This window comes from Dunckerocampus dactyliophorus, chromosome 1 (assembly GCF_027744805.1).
Source record: "Dunckerocampus dactyliophorus isolate RoL2022-P2 chromosome 1, RoL_Ddac_1.1, whole genome shotgun sequence".
NCBI classification, from domain to species: Eukaryota; Metazoa; Chordata; class Actinopteri; order Syngnathiformes; family Syngnathidae; genus Dunckerocampus; species Dunckerocampus dactyliophorus.
Genome location: NC_072819.1, coordinates 43,946,805 through 43,963,640, shown reverse-complemented (window position 1 = coordinate 43,963,640; position 16,836 = coordinate 43,946,805). Strand labels below are relative to the sequence as shown.

The 16,836-nt window shown below is 40.9% G+C and overlaps 2 protein-coding genes across 4 annotated transcripts; one reads left to right on the top strand and one right to left on the bottom strand.

The window, feature by feature from the left end:
• Positions 1-33: 33 nt before the first annotated feature.
• On the bottom strand, positions 34-7,719 carry LOC129181851 (kinesin-like protein KIF3B). Of its 2 annotated transcripts, none has more exons than XM_054777538.1 (9): positions 7,578-7,719; positions 5,453-6,949; positions 5,193-5,294; positions 4,732-4,854; positions 3,660-3,778; positions 2,861-2,977; positions 2,234-2,339; positions 1,788-1,993; positions 34-1,711 (listed from the first exon to the last, which is right to left on the bottom strand). In XM_054777538.1, the coding sequence occupies exons 2-9, from the start codon at positions 6,848-6,850 to the stop codon at positions 1,606-1,608; spliced, it is 2,277 nt and encodes a 758-aa protein (XP_054633513.1). In that variant the 5' UTR covers positions 6,851-6,949; positions 7,578-7,719; the 3' UTR covers positions 34-1,605. The 2 variants fall into 2 exon arrangements, with proteins under 2 accessions (XP_054633513.1, XP_054633521.1); XM_054777546.1 differs by having other exon boundaries at positions 5,453-6,952; positions 7,578-7,715.
• On the top strand, positions 7,516-15,832 carry LOC129181860 (kinesin-like protein KIF3B). Of its 2 annotated transcripts, none has more exons than XM_054777569.1 (9): positions 7,516-7,748; positions 11,019-12,448; positions 12,904-13,005; positions 13,202-13,324; positions 13,418-13,536; positions 14,131-14,247; positions 14,667-14,772; positions 15,114-15,319; positions 15,451-15,832. In XM_054777569.1, exons 2-9 carry the CDS (start codon positions 11,081-11,083, stop codon positions 15,548-15,550), a joined length of 2,241 nt encoding a protein of 746 aa, XP_054633544.1. In that variant the 5' UTR covers positions 7,516-7,748; positions 11,019-11,080; the 3' UTR covers positions 15,551-15,832. The 2 variants fall into 2 exon arrangements, with proteins under 2 accessions (XP_054633544.1, XP_054633535.1); XM_054777560.1 differs by lacking the exon at positions 7,516-7,748 and adding an exon at positions 10,415-10,669.
• Positions 15,833-16,836: the final 1,004 nt, after the last annotated feature.

The window sequence follows — 16,836 nt, the reverse complement described above, 5'->3', positions numbered from 1 at the left end:
AGTACAAGTATATTCAGTGAGGGAACAAATTACTCAGACAACCTAAGTTTCACTGTTCATTTTATGACATTCATTTATGTTTTCATTGCCAGCATACAAAATACATTTGAGCAAATACCAAAACCAAAAGTATACAGCAATTAGTAAAGTGACACAAGCAAAGACTTGCAGCAAGCTAACCTCAATATTATTACATCTTGATGTTTACATAACTACATTACAATCTCTCCATTACAGACCCACGTATCCAGCTCTGTTGGAATGTCTGGAGGAATGTTAGAGATGGAAAAGCTTAACTTAACACAGGGAACGGCGGTCTCAATTTATTGCTTCTGAATCTTTTTAAAGAACTAAACCACACTGCCAAATAGAGATAGAGAATGGAAATTAATATACGTGTCGCGCTGTAGCTTTTGTGTTCTGTTTGTCATTGGAAGCGTCATGGCAGCCCATTTAGATGAAACACTAAACCGAAAGCTGAATTGCAAAAATAACATAACGAATGGTAATGTTAGTAATTAACCACATTTAAAGTCATTGTACACAGAACTGCCATATTGTTATAACCACAGATAGGTAAAGTAAATAACTTCTCTTATTACCATGGCACCTGTCGGTGGGCGAGACAATAGACAGCAAGTGAACATTTTATCTTCTTAAGTTGTGGTTATGAAAAAAAAAGCAAATGAATAAAGAAATGAGAAATGGCGATTGACTGCTGGACAACTGGGTGAGAACATCTATTAAAGTGTAGGTCAGCCGTGGCTAGTACCTACTGAAAGTAGTCTGAGGTAGGACGACTAGTGATGAGCGCTAAGCCTCACTCGTGTGTGCAGTTAAGGCTATGCTGTGTTGATAGATGCCACACATTCCTGAAAATGTTGGTTGGGTCTGGTACAAAGGTGACAAAGTGCATCACAGCTTGCTGTGTAGCTGTAGACCAGTTAGGGAAGCCATCCTATCAACAGCTAGGTGCATTTTAAGCAAAGTACAATTGGGAAACCTTTGGTCCATATTTTAATATATGCCTGTTACTTTGACATGCAAACATTGTTGCAGACAAAGTACACACCTTCACGGCCAGCTTTCAGTATTACTAACTTTGTAGGTGTTGACTTTGCCTCCATGCTCTCCATCTCGTCTAATTCAAGGATCTGTGAAATGCTCTGGACAGGGCTCCACATCAAAGTGGTTTTGGTGACCCTACACAGTATTTAGGTAGGTAGGGGTATCAACTCTTATAGCTGATGGGTGTATGTTTTCTACACATTATGAACATTATAACATATAATATGGTGTGTATGTGTGTATATATAGATATATCTATATTATATAAAGATTTTGTCAGCCAAATTCAGGAGAGTGCCAAGTGACATGAGTCATAATAAAGGTGCTTCAAATATACTCTTAAGATGAAAAGCACCTGTAGCAAATAGTGCGAATTCAAATAATTAATTGTATTTCTACAAAGCAGCATTAAGCCTTACAATTTATTTTGCCTTTGGCAGATCTTGTGAAATCTTGGGCAAAATAAGAGCCGTTCTCTCAGAGTAGAGCTCCAGACTGGGAAGGTGCACAGGGGAGGTTGTTGGCAGATTGCAGCTTTCACTTGGGCACCAGCCCGCGGGATTGTGGGTACATAGGGGATGCTGGGCTGTGAGCACTGAATGAAGAGGTCCAAGTGTCTGATGGCTTGCTTGTTCTTTGTCGTCTGAATGAGCAACACACATACAAACAATGAAATGCATTGCAGTGGAGCAAAAACGCCTCCTAATTGTTTCACTTACCCAGACTTTGGTTTCCTGAGGCTGCCACTGACACTGGCTAAAGGTGCAAAGCTACCATTAAATCCTGACGCATCTACTTGAAGATCATCTTCATTCTTTAGTGCATCCTCCAGAGCTGCTGCAACCTTTGGGGCGATAACCGGCCGCTGATAGTCTTTGGTAGTCCGAGACGGCATATCCATGCCAAGAAGCAGGATGTTCTCGGCCTGGTGGGCGTGACAAAGACAAGCCAGGTACAGTAAATGTTTTGTCCAAACTATGAAGCTATGAAGACTTACATATTCCATTACAGTTTTTAAATTGCCATTCACATTAAAAGTCCAAAGTTATTTGAGAATGAATAGAGAACTTCCATTATTTTTCCATTGCCTCAGGTATCTTCAATCTCATCCCATCCCCTCATAAATCCTAGCATAAGAATGCTATTCATACAAAGTACGACTTACTTTGTATCTCATGTCAGGACTATCTTTCATGGCTGTGCGAGCATGGTTGCTGAGAGGCCTTCTGAATCCGATGGCAGACTGAGGCCTGCTCATCATTTGATGGTCACTGAGCACAAACATACAAAATGTGAGTGTATTGCACTGGGCAAATGGGCTGTTCTACAGTACATGCTTCATTGTAACCTTAGGTTTAAAGAGACTGTATGCAATGGGTTCCCCAGCTGCCAAGAGGACAACATTCAAATGTGGTGCAAGCATTATAGCACACACTCTTCCTGCTTGGAGTATATACAGTACACACCGCGTAACACATTCACACACATTAGTTATGTTTGTTGCCAGCTATTGCGAGCTATTTGGCAAAGTTTAGCTACTCACATTGGCTATCACTGAATGTATACTCTATGGTAACAACAACATGAATGTAAATTGTTGGGTCACCTCTCTGAGACTGCTTTGGTGTGTGTGTGTATACGCTACGACAGGACGAATGAAAATGTACTACAATTTTTATGCAGTTAAAGTCATAACTGTAAAAAAAAAACAGACGTTCTTTGCATAATCTTGATCCACTTGCATACAGTCCCTTTAAAAGCTTGACAGCTATATTTACACCGTGCCACTTACTCCTCTATGTGTGTGATGGGCCTCATCTTCCAGTATTCATCCTCCTCGTCGAAATAAGCCCTATTGACTATCTTGCTCTTCTCTTCTGAAGGAATGAAATTCTCAATAATAAGATGCCTGCAAGACAAAAGTTAGACACAGACATTGAGAAAGTAAAAGTGAAAAAACACACCAAGTAGTGGTATGGTTTAATAATTAGTTTGAGTTTCTGCAGTGTAAGGCATACCTGACAGCGTGTGCATTATAAAATAAGAGAAGTTTTCAAGAAAAATTAGGGTTGATCAGGCAAATTCAGGTCTTCCACAAGATCAGAAAAAGGACCTGACTGGCTACTGTGGCACAACCGCGTTATTTTACTGCTGTGCCGCTTTCATTTTGAACTTTACTGGCTTCAGGATGTGTTGTTCGAGTGTTGCTGAGCGGATTGGAAGCTGTGCCTCCTCGGCAGAACCAGACAGAATTGATTTTTTTTCCATGAAATTCAAAATATGGAACATCTACGGGAAACTATTAAAACAGGAGGTCACCAGGAAAGAAGGGCAAAATACAGTAGCTTCCCGGTGAAAACGGGAAGGTTGACAGATATGTAAGGATGTCGCATTTTTCTATTACATGTGTACATTACATTGAAAACAGGCCATACAAAAACATTTACTTTAGAGAGGCACAGTATGAATCAATAGTCAATTTACTGTTTACCAAAAACTTTATCTTGATGATTAATGAACATGAATGAGGAGATGGGAAACAGCATGCAATCATTGTTTGGGGTCAGTGGTGTAATATGCAAGCTGTATACTTTAGCTTAAGGTCTCTGGTGAGCTCATTCTGGGTCTGTTCCAGCTCCTGACGCTCATTGATGTGCGCTTCCTGGATGTCATGAATTTCAGCCTTCACTGCCTGCAGTTTGGCAAACAACTAGAGACGAGAAAGACAAGCAGAGAAGGGAATAAGCTGGTTGTTTAAGAGTGCACACGCAAAAAATAAAACTTTCGTTTTCACGGCATCATTTAGTCTTTTTTAGATAGCAGTCTATCGACAGGAGATATTATATTTGCCTACCTAAGGCCTCATACATTTTGTAGGTCTGGTTTCACGCTAGGTGATTCCAAAACTGCAGGTTTTTACCAAGGGAAGCCCGTCTTTTATTTATTTGGTTGTTTTGGGGTTTGTTGTCGTGCTAAAAGAAGGTTTGGGTAAAAATTGATCGATAATTGAAACCGTTTGTAAGGCTTTGCACCCTAACAGATCGACACCAGCTCCTCATGCTCTAAGGCCCTGTCCCACACAGAAACGTTCCTGGGATTTTTATTTTGACGGGTTGAAAAAAAAAAATGTGCATCCACCGGATTAGTAAATAGTTGCATTCAGACGGGTGAAAACAACGTAATACACAAGGCGCACCTACGTGTGGCGCTGTGAACAGACACACAGACAGAACCACATGACACACCAAACTAAGAAGAAAAAAACGCATGTGCACAACAAGCCCGTCGTCTTCCGCTTTCCGAGGCTCGTCTAGACATAGTTACTTCTTGGAGTCTGGGACAACAAAATATCAGGAGAATGTCTACTGGGGTGAGTCATGGCAGTTGAAATATTCAGATATTATGTTGGCTTGTTGTCAAACCTCAATTCTGGTGTCCAAAAGACGCCGGTTGCTAGTCTTCATGGAAATTAAAAGCTGGCGTTGTCAGATTTTCCCACTCTGGAAGCCGTCTTCCAAAAATACAGTTTCAGATAACCCAGAATGCGGTTTCCGTGTATAGGCATGGGTATAGTTTGATATGGTATCAGTAATAAAAGTGCTGGACAATATCGATACATCGGATATCGCTAAACAGCCAATATTGAGCAACTCTAGTCGCTACCTTTTTCAATTTCTTGGTTTTAATGTCTACTTCCTGTTGTAGAGAACTGTAAGTCTCCTTCAGTTCCAGGGTCTCTTCATCTCGACACTCCATTTGCTGTTGCATCTCTCGCTCTCTCCTTTTCTGGAAACACAAAAACATCAGGACCAACTATAGGCATCTCAGATTTTAAGACAGCAGTTCATTCATTTGCTATCTTTCTTACTACTGTTTCATCTCAGCATGTCAACAGTGGATCAGATGATGCAGTGAACGAGCACAGCACTCAGACAATCAGGAGTCATAAGATGTTTAGTGATATTCAAGGTCATAAATATAAAAATGTGCAACAAATTTCTGTTAAGTTTCTCATGAAACCTAAGAAGCTTTGTGGAGATCGGTACTATGAAAGGTACCCCTGAGTTAAGAGTGTTTATAAGCAGATTATTACCCCATTAATGGCGCACAGATATTTGTAATACCTGCTCAGCAATTTCATGCCTTTTCTGCTCCAGCATCTTCTGCTGCTCGTTGGTATGATCCACAATGTTCTTCCCCCCAACTAGAAGTTTACTCTCCATTGCCTGGAAAGAGAAGAAACAAAAGAAAAGATACAACTTTCAATTAAGTCACTAACAGTATAAGTAAACTCCGAGACCTCCATCCTTCTAATCTACACAACATACCAATCATTTCATTAAGCCTACATGTACTGTATGCACTGTGATTCATTGCCGCTTACCTTAACTTTGGCTGCCAGCATTTCTCCAGCCTCCTGCTCCTTCTTCAGGTCTTCCATTTTCCTCTCCTTCTCCTGAAGGAGTTGAGCTTTCTCATCGGCCACCAGGCTGTGGTCCTCCATGATAGCTCTCCTCTCTCTCTCCAGCTTTTCTTGCTGCTCCCTCCAATAATCAACTTTGTTGTCGCCATCGTCATCATCCTCGCTCTCGTCATCCCAACCATCGCCGTTGCTACAATCCCCAGCCCTCCTCCTTTGCCTCCTCTTGTTTTTCTTTCCTGTACGCTTCTCCAGCTGCGCCTTGAGCTTGGCAATCTCCTCCTGAAACTTCCTGAGCAGAGCATCTTTGGGGTCCTCATTGACACGAGGCTTATTTTTTATATTCTTCGCTCTGTTTGAGTATCGCAGCGTTGTTAAAGTCTCTTCAAGATTGTAAGATGCTGGGCCAATGTTGGCAACCATGACAGTGCGGGCATTGCCCCCAAGAGAGTCCTGTAAAAGGCGTGTCAGTTTAGAATCTCTGTAAGGGATATGGCTGCTCCTGCCATCCACCAGAGCTGATATGACATTCCCCAATGCAGAAAGTGACAGATTGATTTTAGTTGCTTCTTTCAGCCTCTCCCCCTGAGCTCCCGTCTTGGTTTGCCTTTCGCTACCAGCTAGATCCACCAGATTGAGTTTGCCAACTCGGATATGGTTCTCGCCATCCACCCCCAGTTCGCTGCATTCCACAGTGATTACAAAGATGGCGTGAGAGCGAGAGCTGTGTTCATTCATGTTCGTGGCGCCCACTGAACGATTCTGATTGCCGACATTCATAACATTTTCAATTTCCCGCACACTCTTGGTGACAAACGATGACAGGTCCTTAACATAAACACCCGTGTCCGGTCTCTCTCTCAGCTCAAGGCGACGTAATTGGTCCTTCGAGAGTAAATCTCTGATCTCTTCTTGATAAATTTCCAAATAGGATGCTCGCACCAGGTACTGCTGATTCTGAGACCTTGAAATATGAGTGAAGATGTGGTCAAAAGAGTTGGGGATAACTCCTCTCCTCTCTGGGTCATTTTTTACTCCCTCCATGGTGTATGTTTTCCCCGTGCCTGTTTGTCCATATGCAAAGATGGTTCCATTAAATCCCTGAAGAACTGAATCCACAAGGGGCCTAAATGTTTCATCATATAGATCTATTTGCTTTGAGTTCCAGTCGTAGACCGAATCAAATGTGAAAACTTTGGGGAGTTCACCAGCAGAAGCTTCCCTAGGGTTCCTAACAATAATTTGTCCGAATTTGACATCAACAGACACCACACACTCGAATGCAGCTACCCGTTCCTTCTCATTCATAGGACGACAACGGACCACTACTTTCACTGACTCGGAGCTCTTGCTTTTGGACATGTTGTGGACCGGGGGCTTACACACATACAGTTTGGCACACAGTTTTCTCCAACCCGGGATTCAAGGAAATCCTACAAATAGAACCACCCACATCAGAACCTGCTGGAGAAAAAAATACATCATGAAGAACCAAGACAATTATTATATGGCTAACATTGATGTGCATCACAAAGAATTTGAACACAAATGGAAGATAATACAATGGTTTAGGTTTGGTTTCTACATTTTGTAGTACCATCATTTCTATAGTGCCACAGAACCATCGCAACATATGGTAAATATTGATGATGGCTAAAGTTAAGATGGTAACGTTATTAGCAACTTAACGGAGCATTGAGAGCTAAGAAACTGCAATCAGCCTTTTAAACGGCGACAACAACTTGCTAGCTACATTAATCCCTTAATGTTGGACCTGCGGGTTAGGAAGTAGTCGGCGTTAAGATTACTAGCATTCAGAGCGCGTTATTAAATGTTACTTTCATGGTATCAATTTGTGCTTGGCAATATTTCCTCAACATGCCCGGATGACTAACTAAAATAATCTACAACCCACAATGAGACCATAACACTGAACAATCAACAGCAAACACACTGGTAACCAAGGCTACAAGTATTATATAGCACATTTTGCCTGGCTAACATTAGTAACGAGGCTTCGGATAAAATCACGATAACACCAAACAAATAAAAAAGTACAGTGCGTAGGTCCTATGTGCTACATACGTACCTATTCATACACCATCCAGCAAAATCCTTAAAATGTAGCGTCGAACATTAGCTAATCCGACACTCAGCTAGCCACTGGCTCATCGCTACAACGGTGCGGTGCGGCTCCCGGACTGAGTTGCCAGATCTTATATCTACATCCCCCATCTGGCTGAACCGGAAGATTACCTAGGTGAGTTATACGATTATAATCGAGGGAATTCCTTACACGTTTGCATGCAGTAACAAAATTGTACTCTTCCTACAGACGTCATAACAATGTTAATTGTTACGTCGTAAAAATATTGATTGATAACAAAGTTTTTTCTGTCTGTTTGGCACCTAGGTCGGATCGAGTAGGCAATCAGCTAGTTTGTCTACTTTGGGGAAAAGATAAAAAAAGCAAACAGTCTGAGACTTGCTATGCACTGAACAGTAGGGCAGAGGTTCTTGTTGAGACGGAAATTACACATGAAAATGGAGTTGAAATTCCACAGAGGAATTGAAATGTAATTTTGATGATGTTACATGTCGATGTCACACTTTAAACACATTGCTCGCTATTTGGATATGATCTTTAAATAATCTGATAATTATTCTCTGTGTAGTGCATGGGACAGTCACAATTCCTGTTTTTACCTTTTTCCAAACAGAAATAGTGTAATTTTTTGTATATTTCAAAACATGAACAATACAAGGTGTCTAATGTGCAAGTGTAAATGAAAGTTGACGAGTAAGATGCAATAGTTACAAACACCCACTTCTGGATACTGTTTTTCGGAAGAAAAATGCAGAGTAAATTGTAAATTGCCACATCCAAAAGCAGCAGAAACCTCACTGGAATGGCTCATGCAAATAAAGTTCAAACTGACAACAAAATCCAGCCAGGTTTTCAGAGATTTTATTAAAAATATATAGAATCATTAGCAAACTTTTGTAATTGTTATAACTAAACATACATGTCCGACAATGCACAGGAGACCTTGTCTCATCCAAAAATATTTCAATTTCACAACTCTTTCAACTCATCATATTGTATGCTTTGCAGGATGCATTTTATAGAATTGTAATTTGTAATTGTAGAAGGTCACCGCATAGTTCTTTGATAAGAAATAGAAACATATCAATAGTTGATCGTCTTTCAAATTATAGCCTATGGTTAAATAAAGTTGATGTACATTTATAAATACAACAAAATCACTTAATATAATAAACAAAGATGCAAATGCCTACTGAGAAAAAGTATTTCTGAAATAGCCTTAATAATATGAGACATTTTCAGGAACCATCTACAAATCTCTGACAATGTCAAGTTTTCCTTAATCTTCAAAGCACAATTAATTTAGCTGTGTGATGTTTAAGGTGTTTCTATCAAGCACAGTCATTTTCAAATCATATTGGGTTCAGGGCACACTCACACCTGGCCAATCGTATCGTCCCTGGGTCCGCTTAAGTCCACCATGTTTGACTTGTGTGAGCACACTGATCTGCGCCCAGGCACGGCCCACTTCCCCTCTTTTGGCACAAATGGAAGAAGTAGGCCGTGAATGGTGCGAGTCTATGCACATGCACACAAGCAACAAAGCCAAGTCATAGAATGACTGTAATGCCTTTGCTCCTTGATGGCTATTAATGATAACGTAACTGACACAATTAATTATATCAATAAGACAAGACTAAACTCATCCAAAAGTCAAACCCACAGAATGCTCGCTCACCTGCAACCTCATTCCTGTGATGAATAAAAACATGCCATTTAATTAATGCGATCGTCCCTCTCACAAGTAATTCATGACAGTAGAAATAATCAGAATGACTTCAAATAAGATAAATACTCCACAAAGGCAGGAAAATTGCAGTTATACTGCAGAATTCAATTGATGGGACAAGCAAATGCATGCTCCACTGTTTGTATGAGATCCTTCTGCTAAAATTATGTCTTTGGTTGACACCAAATATGTCCTCCGGTACAGGGGGTCGCATGGCTCAGGTGGTAGAGTGGTCGTCAACCTGAAGGTTGCGGGTTCGATCCTCCATCTTCCTGTGATCGTATCAAAGTGTCCAAGATACTGAACCCCCAGTTGCTCCTGATGCTGTGTCATCAGTAGGTGAATGTGCTAGCAGTGTGAAAGCGCTTAGAGTGCATTGGAGCAGGAAAAGCGCTATACAAGTGAAAGACCATTTACTGAAACTGTGTTTATCTTCTCATAGACCTCAAAACGTCCAGATGCTTTTTTATCGATTATTTGACATCATATAGTTTACATACTGTATAGCTTCTGTGTTTTCAGGGGGAATCTATTTTCCGGTAGATGAGCCTCTTCACCGCTCTATTTTAACTTTAAGGTTCCAGGCGAGCTCATTCTGGGTCGATTCCAGCTCTCCTGATGGTCATTAAAGTGTCTCCCGTCATGGATTTCTGCCTGCTGTGAGCGAAACAAGTAGATGGCACAAGTACACAAGACTACCGGTACTCCATTTGGGGAGAACACAACAAACTGTCAAAAGGAAAAAACAAACCACCCAAACATGTGCAAACTGCCAGTATGCTTGCTGTGCACTTGCATCCATTAATCAACATCCATTCATCCTTTTGTTATGCTTGTCCTCATAGGATTCTAGGTGAGCTGGAGACCACTAATTGCATTATTTTATGGATATTGTTACATTGTCTGATGCTGTTCTATTGTTTACAAAAATGTGCCTAAAATCTATCCTGTGTTTTATTCAAATTATATATAACAAAATGACCTTGAACATTTTTTTCACGTAATAAGAACTGGTATTGGCAATAGCAGTATCGACCAACCAGCTTGTTTACTATCGTGTGTGGGCAGGACTCGAACCGGAAGTGAATTGCGACACATTTTCCGAACAACCTTATTCATCATCGAACTCTTATGTCAGCACCGATGGGTAACTTAACCAAACATTGAGGAATGACGTTTTGTTAGAATGAAAGACAAACGTCAGAAACATCCACGTTAAAATTTCAAACGGTCGACTAATTTCGACTAATGAATGCCCCAAAACAACATATCGCACAAGGCATCGGGGTCACGTGAGTGACTGGCCACTACTACGTGGAGTGTTTGGTTTTTCGCCGGGTGAAATGTAAGTTTAAAGTTTTGTGATAATAATGAATTTTGGCACCACGTCGAGTAAACAAGTGTACCAAAAATGCCAAGTAAGCGCTAGTCAAATGTTATTTAACCAGCCATACATATCTATTAACTCCTTGTATAAAAGCAACCGTCAATGCCAAGGTAGAAAGCTACATATGTAGCCCACTTCCCATTTCCCTCAACTCTTCACATATCATTTTTTGTAAGGAAAAAAGTGTTTCAAAAAGGCGTTACATGTCTTTGGATACATCTGTTTACATGTAACATGACACAGGAAGCAGTTTTATTTATTTGTGTGTCTCCCTTTTGTTTTTTAATACTATTTTTTCCTCCAACAGGTTCTGCACTGTGCATTCGGTTGGTGAAGTATTACTAGAAACATCATCCTAGCCTGCACAAAATGTCCAGTAACTGTGAGTCTATAAAGGTTGTGGTCCGTTGTCGTCCTATGAATGAGAAGGAACGAGCGGCCACATTTGCGAGTGTGGTCTCAGTTGACGTGAAGTTGGGACAAATTATTGTGAGGAACCCTAGGGATTCTTCAACCTCAAAAGTTTTCACATTTGATTCGGTCTACGACTGGAAGTCAAAGCAAATGGAGCTCTACGATGAAAGCTTTAGGCCCCTTGTGGATTCAGTTCTTCAAGGATTTAATGGAACCATTTTTGCATATGGACAAACAGGCACGGGGAAAACATACACCATGGAGGGTGTGAGAAACAACCCAGAGCGGAGAGGAGTTATCCCCAACTCTTTTGACCACATCTTCGGTCACATTTCAAGATCTCAGAATCAGCAGTACCTGGTGAGAGCATCATATCTGGAAATTTATCAAGAGGAAATGAGAGATTTACTTTCCAGGGACCAATCACGTCCTCTTGAGCTGAGAGAGAGGCCGGACACAGGTGTTTATGTTAAAAATCTGTCATCATTTGTCACTCGGAGTAAAGAGGAGATTGAAAATGTTATGAATGTCGGCAATCAGAATCGTTCAGTGGGCGCCACGAACATGAATGAACACAGCTCTCGCTCTCACGCCATCTTTGTAATCACTGTGGAATGCAGTGAACTGAAGGTGGATGGCGAGAACCATATCCGAGTTGGCAAACTCAATCTGGTCGATCTAGCTGGTAGTGAAAGGCAAACCAAGACAGGAGCTCAGGGGGAGAGGCTGAAAGAAGCGACTAAAATCAATCTGTCACTTTCTGCATTGGGGAATGTCATATCAGCTCTGGTGGATGGCAGGAGCAGCCATATCCCTTACAGAGATTCTAAACTGACACGCCTTTTACAGGACTCTCTTGGGGGCAATGCCCGCACTGTCATGGTTGCCAACATTGGCCCAGCATCTTACAATGTTGAAGAGACTTTAACGACGCTGCAGTATTCCAACAGAGCGAAGAACATCCAGAATACACCATGCGTCAATGAGGACCCCAAAGATGCCCAGCTTAGGAGGTTTCAGGAGGAGATTGCGAGGCTGAAGGAACAGCTGGAGAAACGTACAGGAAAGAAAAACAAGAGGCAAAGGAGGAGGGCTTCGGATTGTAGCAAAAATGATGATCAGGAAGAGAGTGATGACGAGGACAACAAAGATGATTATTGGAGGGAGCAGACAGAGAAATTGGAAAGAGAGAAGAGAGCTATCATGGAGGATCACAGCCTGGTGGCTGAGGAAAAAGCTCAACTCCTTCAGGAGAAGGAGAGGAAAATGCAAGACCTGAAGAAGGAGCAGAAAGAGGGAGAGCTACTGGCAGCCAAAATTAAGGTAAGCACTACACTGAAGCACATTTTGCTCTATTTCTATGATTTTGCTGCACTTCCTAAAGATCAGATACAGTGCACAGCTCAACCATAAGTTCTACTTTTGGAATGATTATTCTGTTTTTTCTGAAGGTCAACAAATATGATTTGATAACATTTTTGGCAGGTGCCTTTGCCCAGTAGCACTTGAGTTGGATGTTCTGCCACAACTACCAACACTTCTTGTTATAGTTGTATAGGGACTGGATGGCTACTGGATGCACTACAATGATAATCATTGGTAAATTAATACCTCGGACCATGTCAGTGAAAACAGCATTACTATCTTTGTAAAAGCAGTCAGTGGTCTTGTACTGAATCTCAATTCACTGTACAGGTATACATCTTATTCTCGCCAGTGAGCGTATTTCTGTTCTAGATCAGATGTTCTGCAGGTGACACCTTATTTCCTCACTGCAGACAATGGAGAGTAAACTTCTAGTTGGGGGGAAGAACATTGTGGATCACACCAACGAACAGCAGAGGATGCTCGAGCAGAAAAGACAAGAAATTGCTGAGCAGGTACGACTGAGTAGTTAGAAGATTGTCTGTAAAATCTCAAGGTCTTGTAGTGTTGAAGAGGCTTTGCAAGTGTCGTGCAGTGTAGCATCAATTCCATGTTTCTATACTGTTGCAAGTCACTGACTTGTTTTTGTCCTGGTTACACATAATGTATAGTTCAGTCTGAGGTAATGAAACAATTGTTTTGGCCTTCCAGAAATGGAGAGAGCGAGAGATGCGACAACAGATGGAGTGTCAAGATGAAGAGACTCTTGAATTAAAGGGGACCTACAGTTCACTGCAGCAGGAAGTTGATATTAAAACCAAGAAAGTGAATAAGGTAATTAAAGCATTGTGCTGCTAGCATTGGCCGATCTCATAATTCTGATGAACTGCACATGTTTCTGTGTGTTAATTCTTCTTTGCCCTCTAGTTGTTTGCCAAACTGGAGGCGGTAAAGGCAGAAATCCATGACATACAGGAGGCACACATCAGTTCACGGCAGGAATTGGAACAGACCCAGAATGAACTGACCAAGGATCTTAAACTCAAGTATTACGCCTTCCTACTTTGTCATGTATGGGAAAGTCAAGTGATTTCTTGTCAGCATTTCACCCTAAAAAGGCTGCTGTGATCACAATTAACTCAGATTAATTGGTTTATCATACTCCTCAATCCATCCATCCATTTTCCATACCGCTTGTCATCATTCAGGTCGTGGGTAAGCTGGAGCCTATCCCAGCTGACTTTGGGCGAGAGGCATAGTACACCCTGGACTTGTCACCAGCCAATCACAGAGCACATGTAGTCAAACAACCATTCACACTCACAATTACCACTGTGGACAATTTAGAGTCTCCGATGAACTTAACTTGTATATTTTTGGTATGTGAAAGGAAGCCAGAGTAACCTGAACATGCAAACTCCTCACAGAGATGACCAAACAGCTTATCATGCCATTATTAATTTGATTTTACAAATAAGTATACAGTAGTATTTTCTTTAACCCTGTAGACTCTGTTAATAAATAACACTCATTGAGGCATATGAATCACCAACCATAATGTGACCATTTAGGTTTAAGTATTTTTTTGCCATGCTCCGTATTGTCCATATTCTCATTTGTACTTATTGTTTTTCTTTTAGGTGTCTGCTGATAGACAATTTTATTCCGTTGGAAGACAAGAACAAAGTTGTCAACAGGGCTTATTTTGACGAGAAAGATGAATGCTGGAATATGAGGCCCATTACGCGTATTGAGGAGTAAGTTCAATATTTTTTTTATCGTACTTGGACTGCGTCACTCTAGGGCACCTTTCAGTGCTCAGAAAGCAAACAAGCAACTCTCCGACAATCAGTTGTAATTTCCATATTTATTTTTGTCCACTTACTGACAGACATTTAAAATAGTCTAACAATACCACGGTGGTGCTTCAGCAGCTGTAGAAATGAGCTTTTTTTTGTCATTCTGAGGTCATTCTGACACTGAAATGGAAAAGGAATAATCAAAAGATGTATGTTTGATGTATTTATTTATTTTTGACATTTGAACAACTTCATTACTGTTCACATTGTATTTGTTACTCAGACTGCAGACTTTAATATCTTGGCATTCTTGAATTGCAGTTGTTGTCTAGACCAGCACAGAGTCTCACCCTGTGAACATGTTTTCATGTGTTCAGTGATCGTGAGATGCTGAGCAGGCCTCAGTCAGCTGTTGGTTTCAGACGACCTCTCAGTCATCATGCTCGCATGGCCATGATGATTAGTCTTGACATGAGATACAAAGTAAGCTGTACTTCCTCTTCTGTGAATTAATCTTTTCATACATCTACCAAACTTCAAATAACACTTTGAATTAAAGTGCTTCTGCACCTCCTCGCTTAAGACACACAATTAATTCACTTTTCCATTTTCCCTTTGGTGAATCATAAAAATCTGTCCAAATCAGCCTGTCCCCTTCCAAGTTACAAAGTATAGCTTACAGTATTATCACAGTTAACTATGGATTGATTCAGAGTATAGAGACCATTATCTACAGGTTTTCTCTGCTCTTGGTGATGTGAATGCTTTCAGATCTCAGGGCAATATACTGTATGTACCTGTTTTGTCTATGTCAACCCTCTCAGGCTGAAAACCTCCTGTTGCTGGACATGGACCTTCCATCTCGGACCACCAAAAACTATCAGCAGCCAGTCATTGCTCCAAAGGTTGTGGCAGCTCTGAAGGATGCTCTTAAGGATGAGGAGGATCTTGAGGTTGATGCGTCTGAATTTAATGATTGCTTTGCATCACTAACCAGTGCCAGTGGCAGTCTGAGGAAACGAAAGTCGGGGTAAGTTAACAAACACCAGTCTGCACTTCATTTAAACATGCTTATTTTGAAGTCGCAGATGCTGGTTTGGCTTGGCTGTGCTCAAAATATCAGTATTCATTTAATTGTTTGTCATGGATTTTATCATTCAGTCGGTCAAGAACAGACAAGCAGTCCCGCACCGCTTCATGCAGCCCTCATAATCTTACATCCCCAATTTATCCACAATCCCGTGGGCTGGTGCCCAAGTGAAAGGTGCGATCAGAGCACATTTTGGGGACTGAAATTTGTGCCAGCAGAGACTGAAATTTATGCACATGAATAATATGTGTGAGCCATTTAGCAATCATGTACAAGATTGTTTTCTTAGAATGTGTAAACATGCTTGAACATTCTCTGTGAATGTCTTGTGTTGAGTTACATTGCTTAACGCTGTAACTGCCACATACATTTGAACTATGTACTATAATATAGTAAAATAATTCACTTGTAAATTTTACATGATTTTTCATAGATGTATTTGTAATAAAACAAGCTTGGGGCTTTGTGGTTTCCAGTCATGTTTATTCCGTTCGCTTGATTTCTATTTCGCCACAGGGTGGCAGAGTTGTGTCACAGAAATTGTCACTTGAAGCAGGAGCAAGGCTTCCTAGAAGGGCTTACATTGGGAGCGGCATACATTTCTCATTACACTGTAATTCTTCAATTTGTAAACCATAGAAATCAGACAATTTCTAGAAGTCCTAAGAATCCACAACTTTCATTTTCTTTTCCTGTACATGTCATCATAGGTACATGTTGACCCGTGACAGATGATCATAGAAGAAATGAACACAATGGATTTAAAACATCTGGGGGTTATGATTGAGAAACCCAAGACCCAAAACTCTTAAAACCTTTATAGCCATCTCAGCCCTGGAGCATGAATCACTTCAACATGTTTAACAGCCAACCAATCAGAGCCAATTTGTGTGTAAAATTCTGTTGTGATTTTTCTAACCATTTATCTCATTTGCGAGACAGGCTGGATGTTTTATTGTTGTCTCCCTGACGACGGGGACTGCCTCAGCATAAAATGGGAATGGGGAAAAGGAATTTAGGGTGTTTCTGGTGTGTTCGTGACTGCATGTACAGCATTGTTTGCTGACATTTGACAGGATTTGGAGTGAAAGTAATCCTTATGGTTTGTAATGTGTAATTTCCTTTTCACCTCTGTCTGACTGTTGATATCCTTTTTGCCAGGGTCATAGTGGTAGGTCATACCCTGAGAATTGGCTTTCTTGCTGTCATGCTTTGTTTTTTGTCTAGGTTATAGGAACAATCATTCATCTTCAACATTTTCAGGCAGGTGGAGTCAAAGGTCAGATTGCTACATGGTCTGTGGCCAGTTTTATTCTTTTTTTTATCCCGTTGCTCTTCTTTTCCTGATTGTCACTAGGTTGTTCACTGAAAACGCAAATACACATTTTATTATCTTGTGAAGGAAATAGGATTATATTGTACTTTCAACAATGACACTGAAGATGTGGTGAGAAGGT

What these genes read in the sequence shown, in the direction of transcription:
- LOC129181860 (XM_054777569.1), top strand. Translation starts at nt 11,081, where the DNA reads ATGTCCAGTAACTGTGAGTCTATAAAGGTTGTGGTCCGTTGTCGTCCT. An exon ending in GACAAGAAATTGCTGAGCAG is followed by an intron (nt 13,006 to 13,201) that starts GTACGACTGAGT and finishes TTGGCCTTCCAG; the next exon opens with AAATGGAGAGAGCGAGAGAT. An exon ending in GTCTTGACATGAGATACAAA is followed by an intron (nt 14,773 to 15,113) that starts GTAAGCTGTACT and finishes CAACCCTCTCAG; the next exon opens with GCTGAAAACCTCCTGTTGCT.
- LOC129181851 (XM_054777538.1), bottom strand. Translation starts at nt 6,850, where the DNA reads ATGTCCAAAAGCAAGAGCTCCGAGTCAGTGAAAGTAGTGGTCCGTTGT. An exon ending in ACCAGAGACCTTAAGCTAAA is followed by an intron (nt 2,978 to 3,659) that starts GTATACAGCTTG and finishes TTTGTCTTGCAG; the next exon opens with GCATCTTATTATTGAGAATT. An exon ending in GTCCTGACATGAGATACAAA is followed by an intron (nt 1,994 to 2,233) that starts GTAAGTCGTACT and finishes CACGCCCACCAG; the next exon opens with GCCGAGAACATCCTGCTTCT.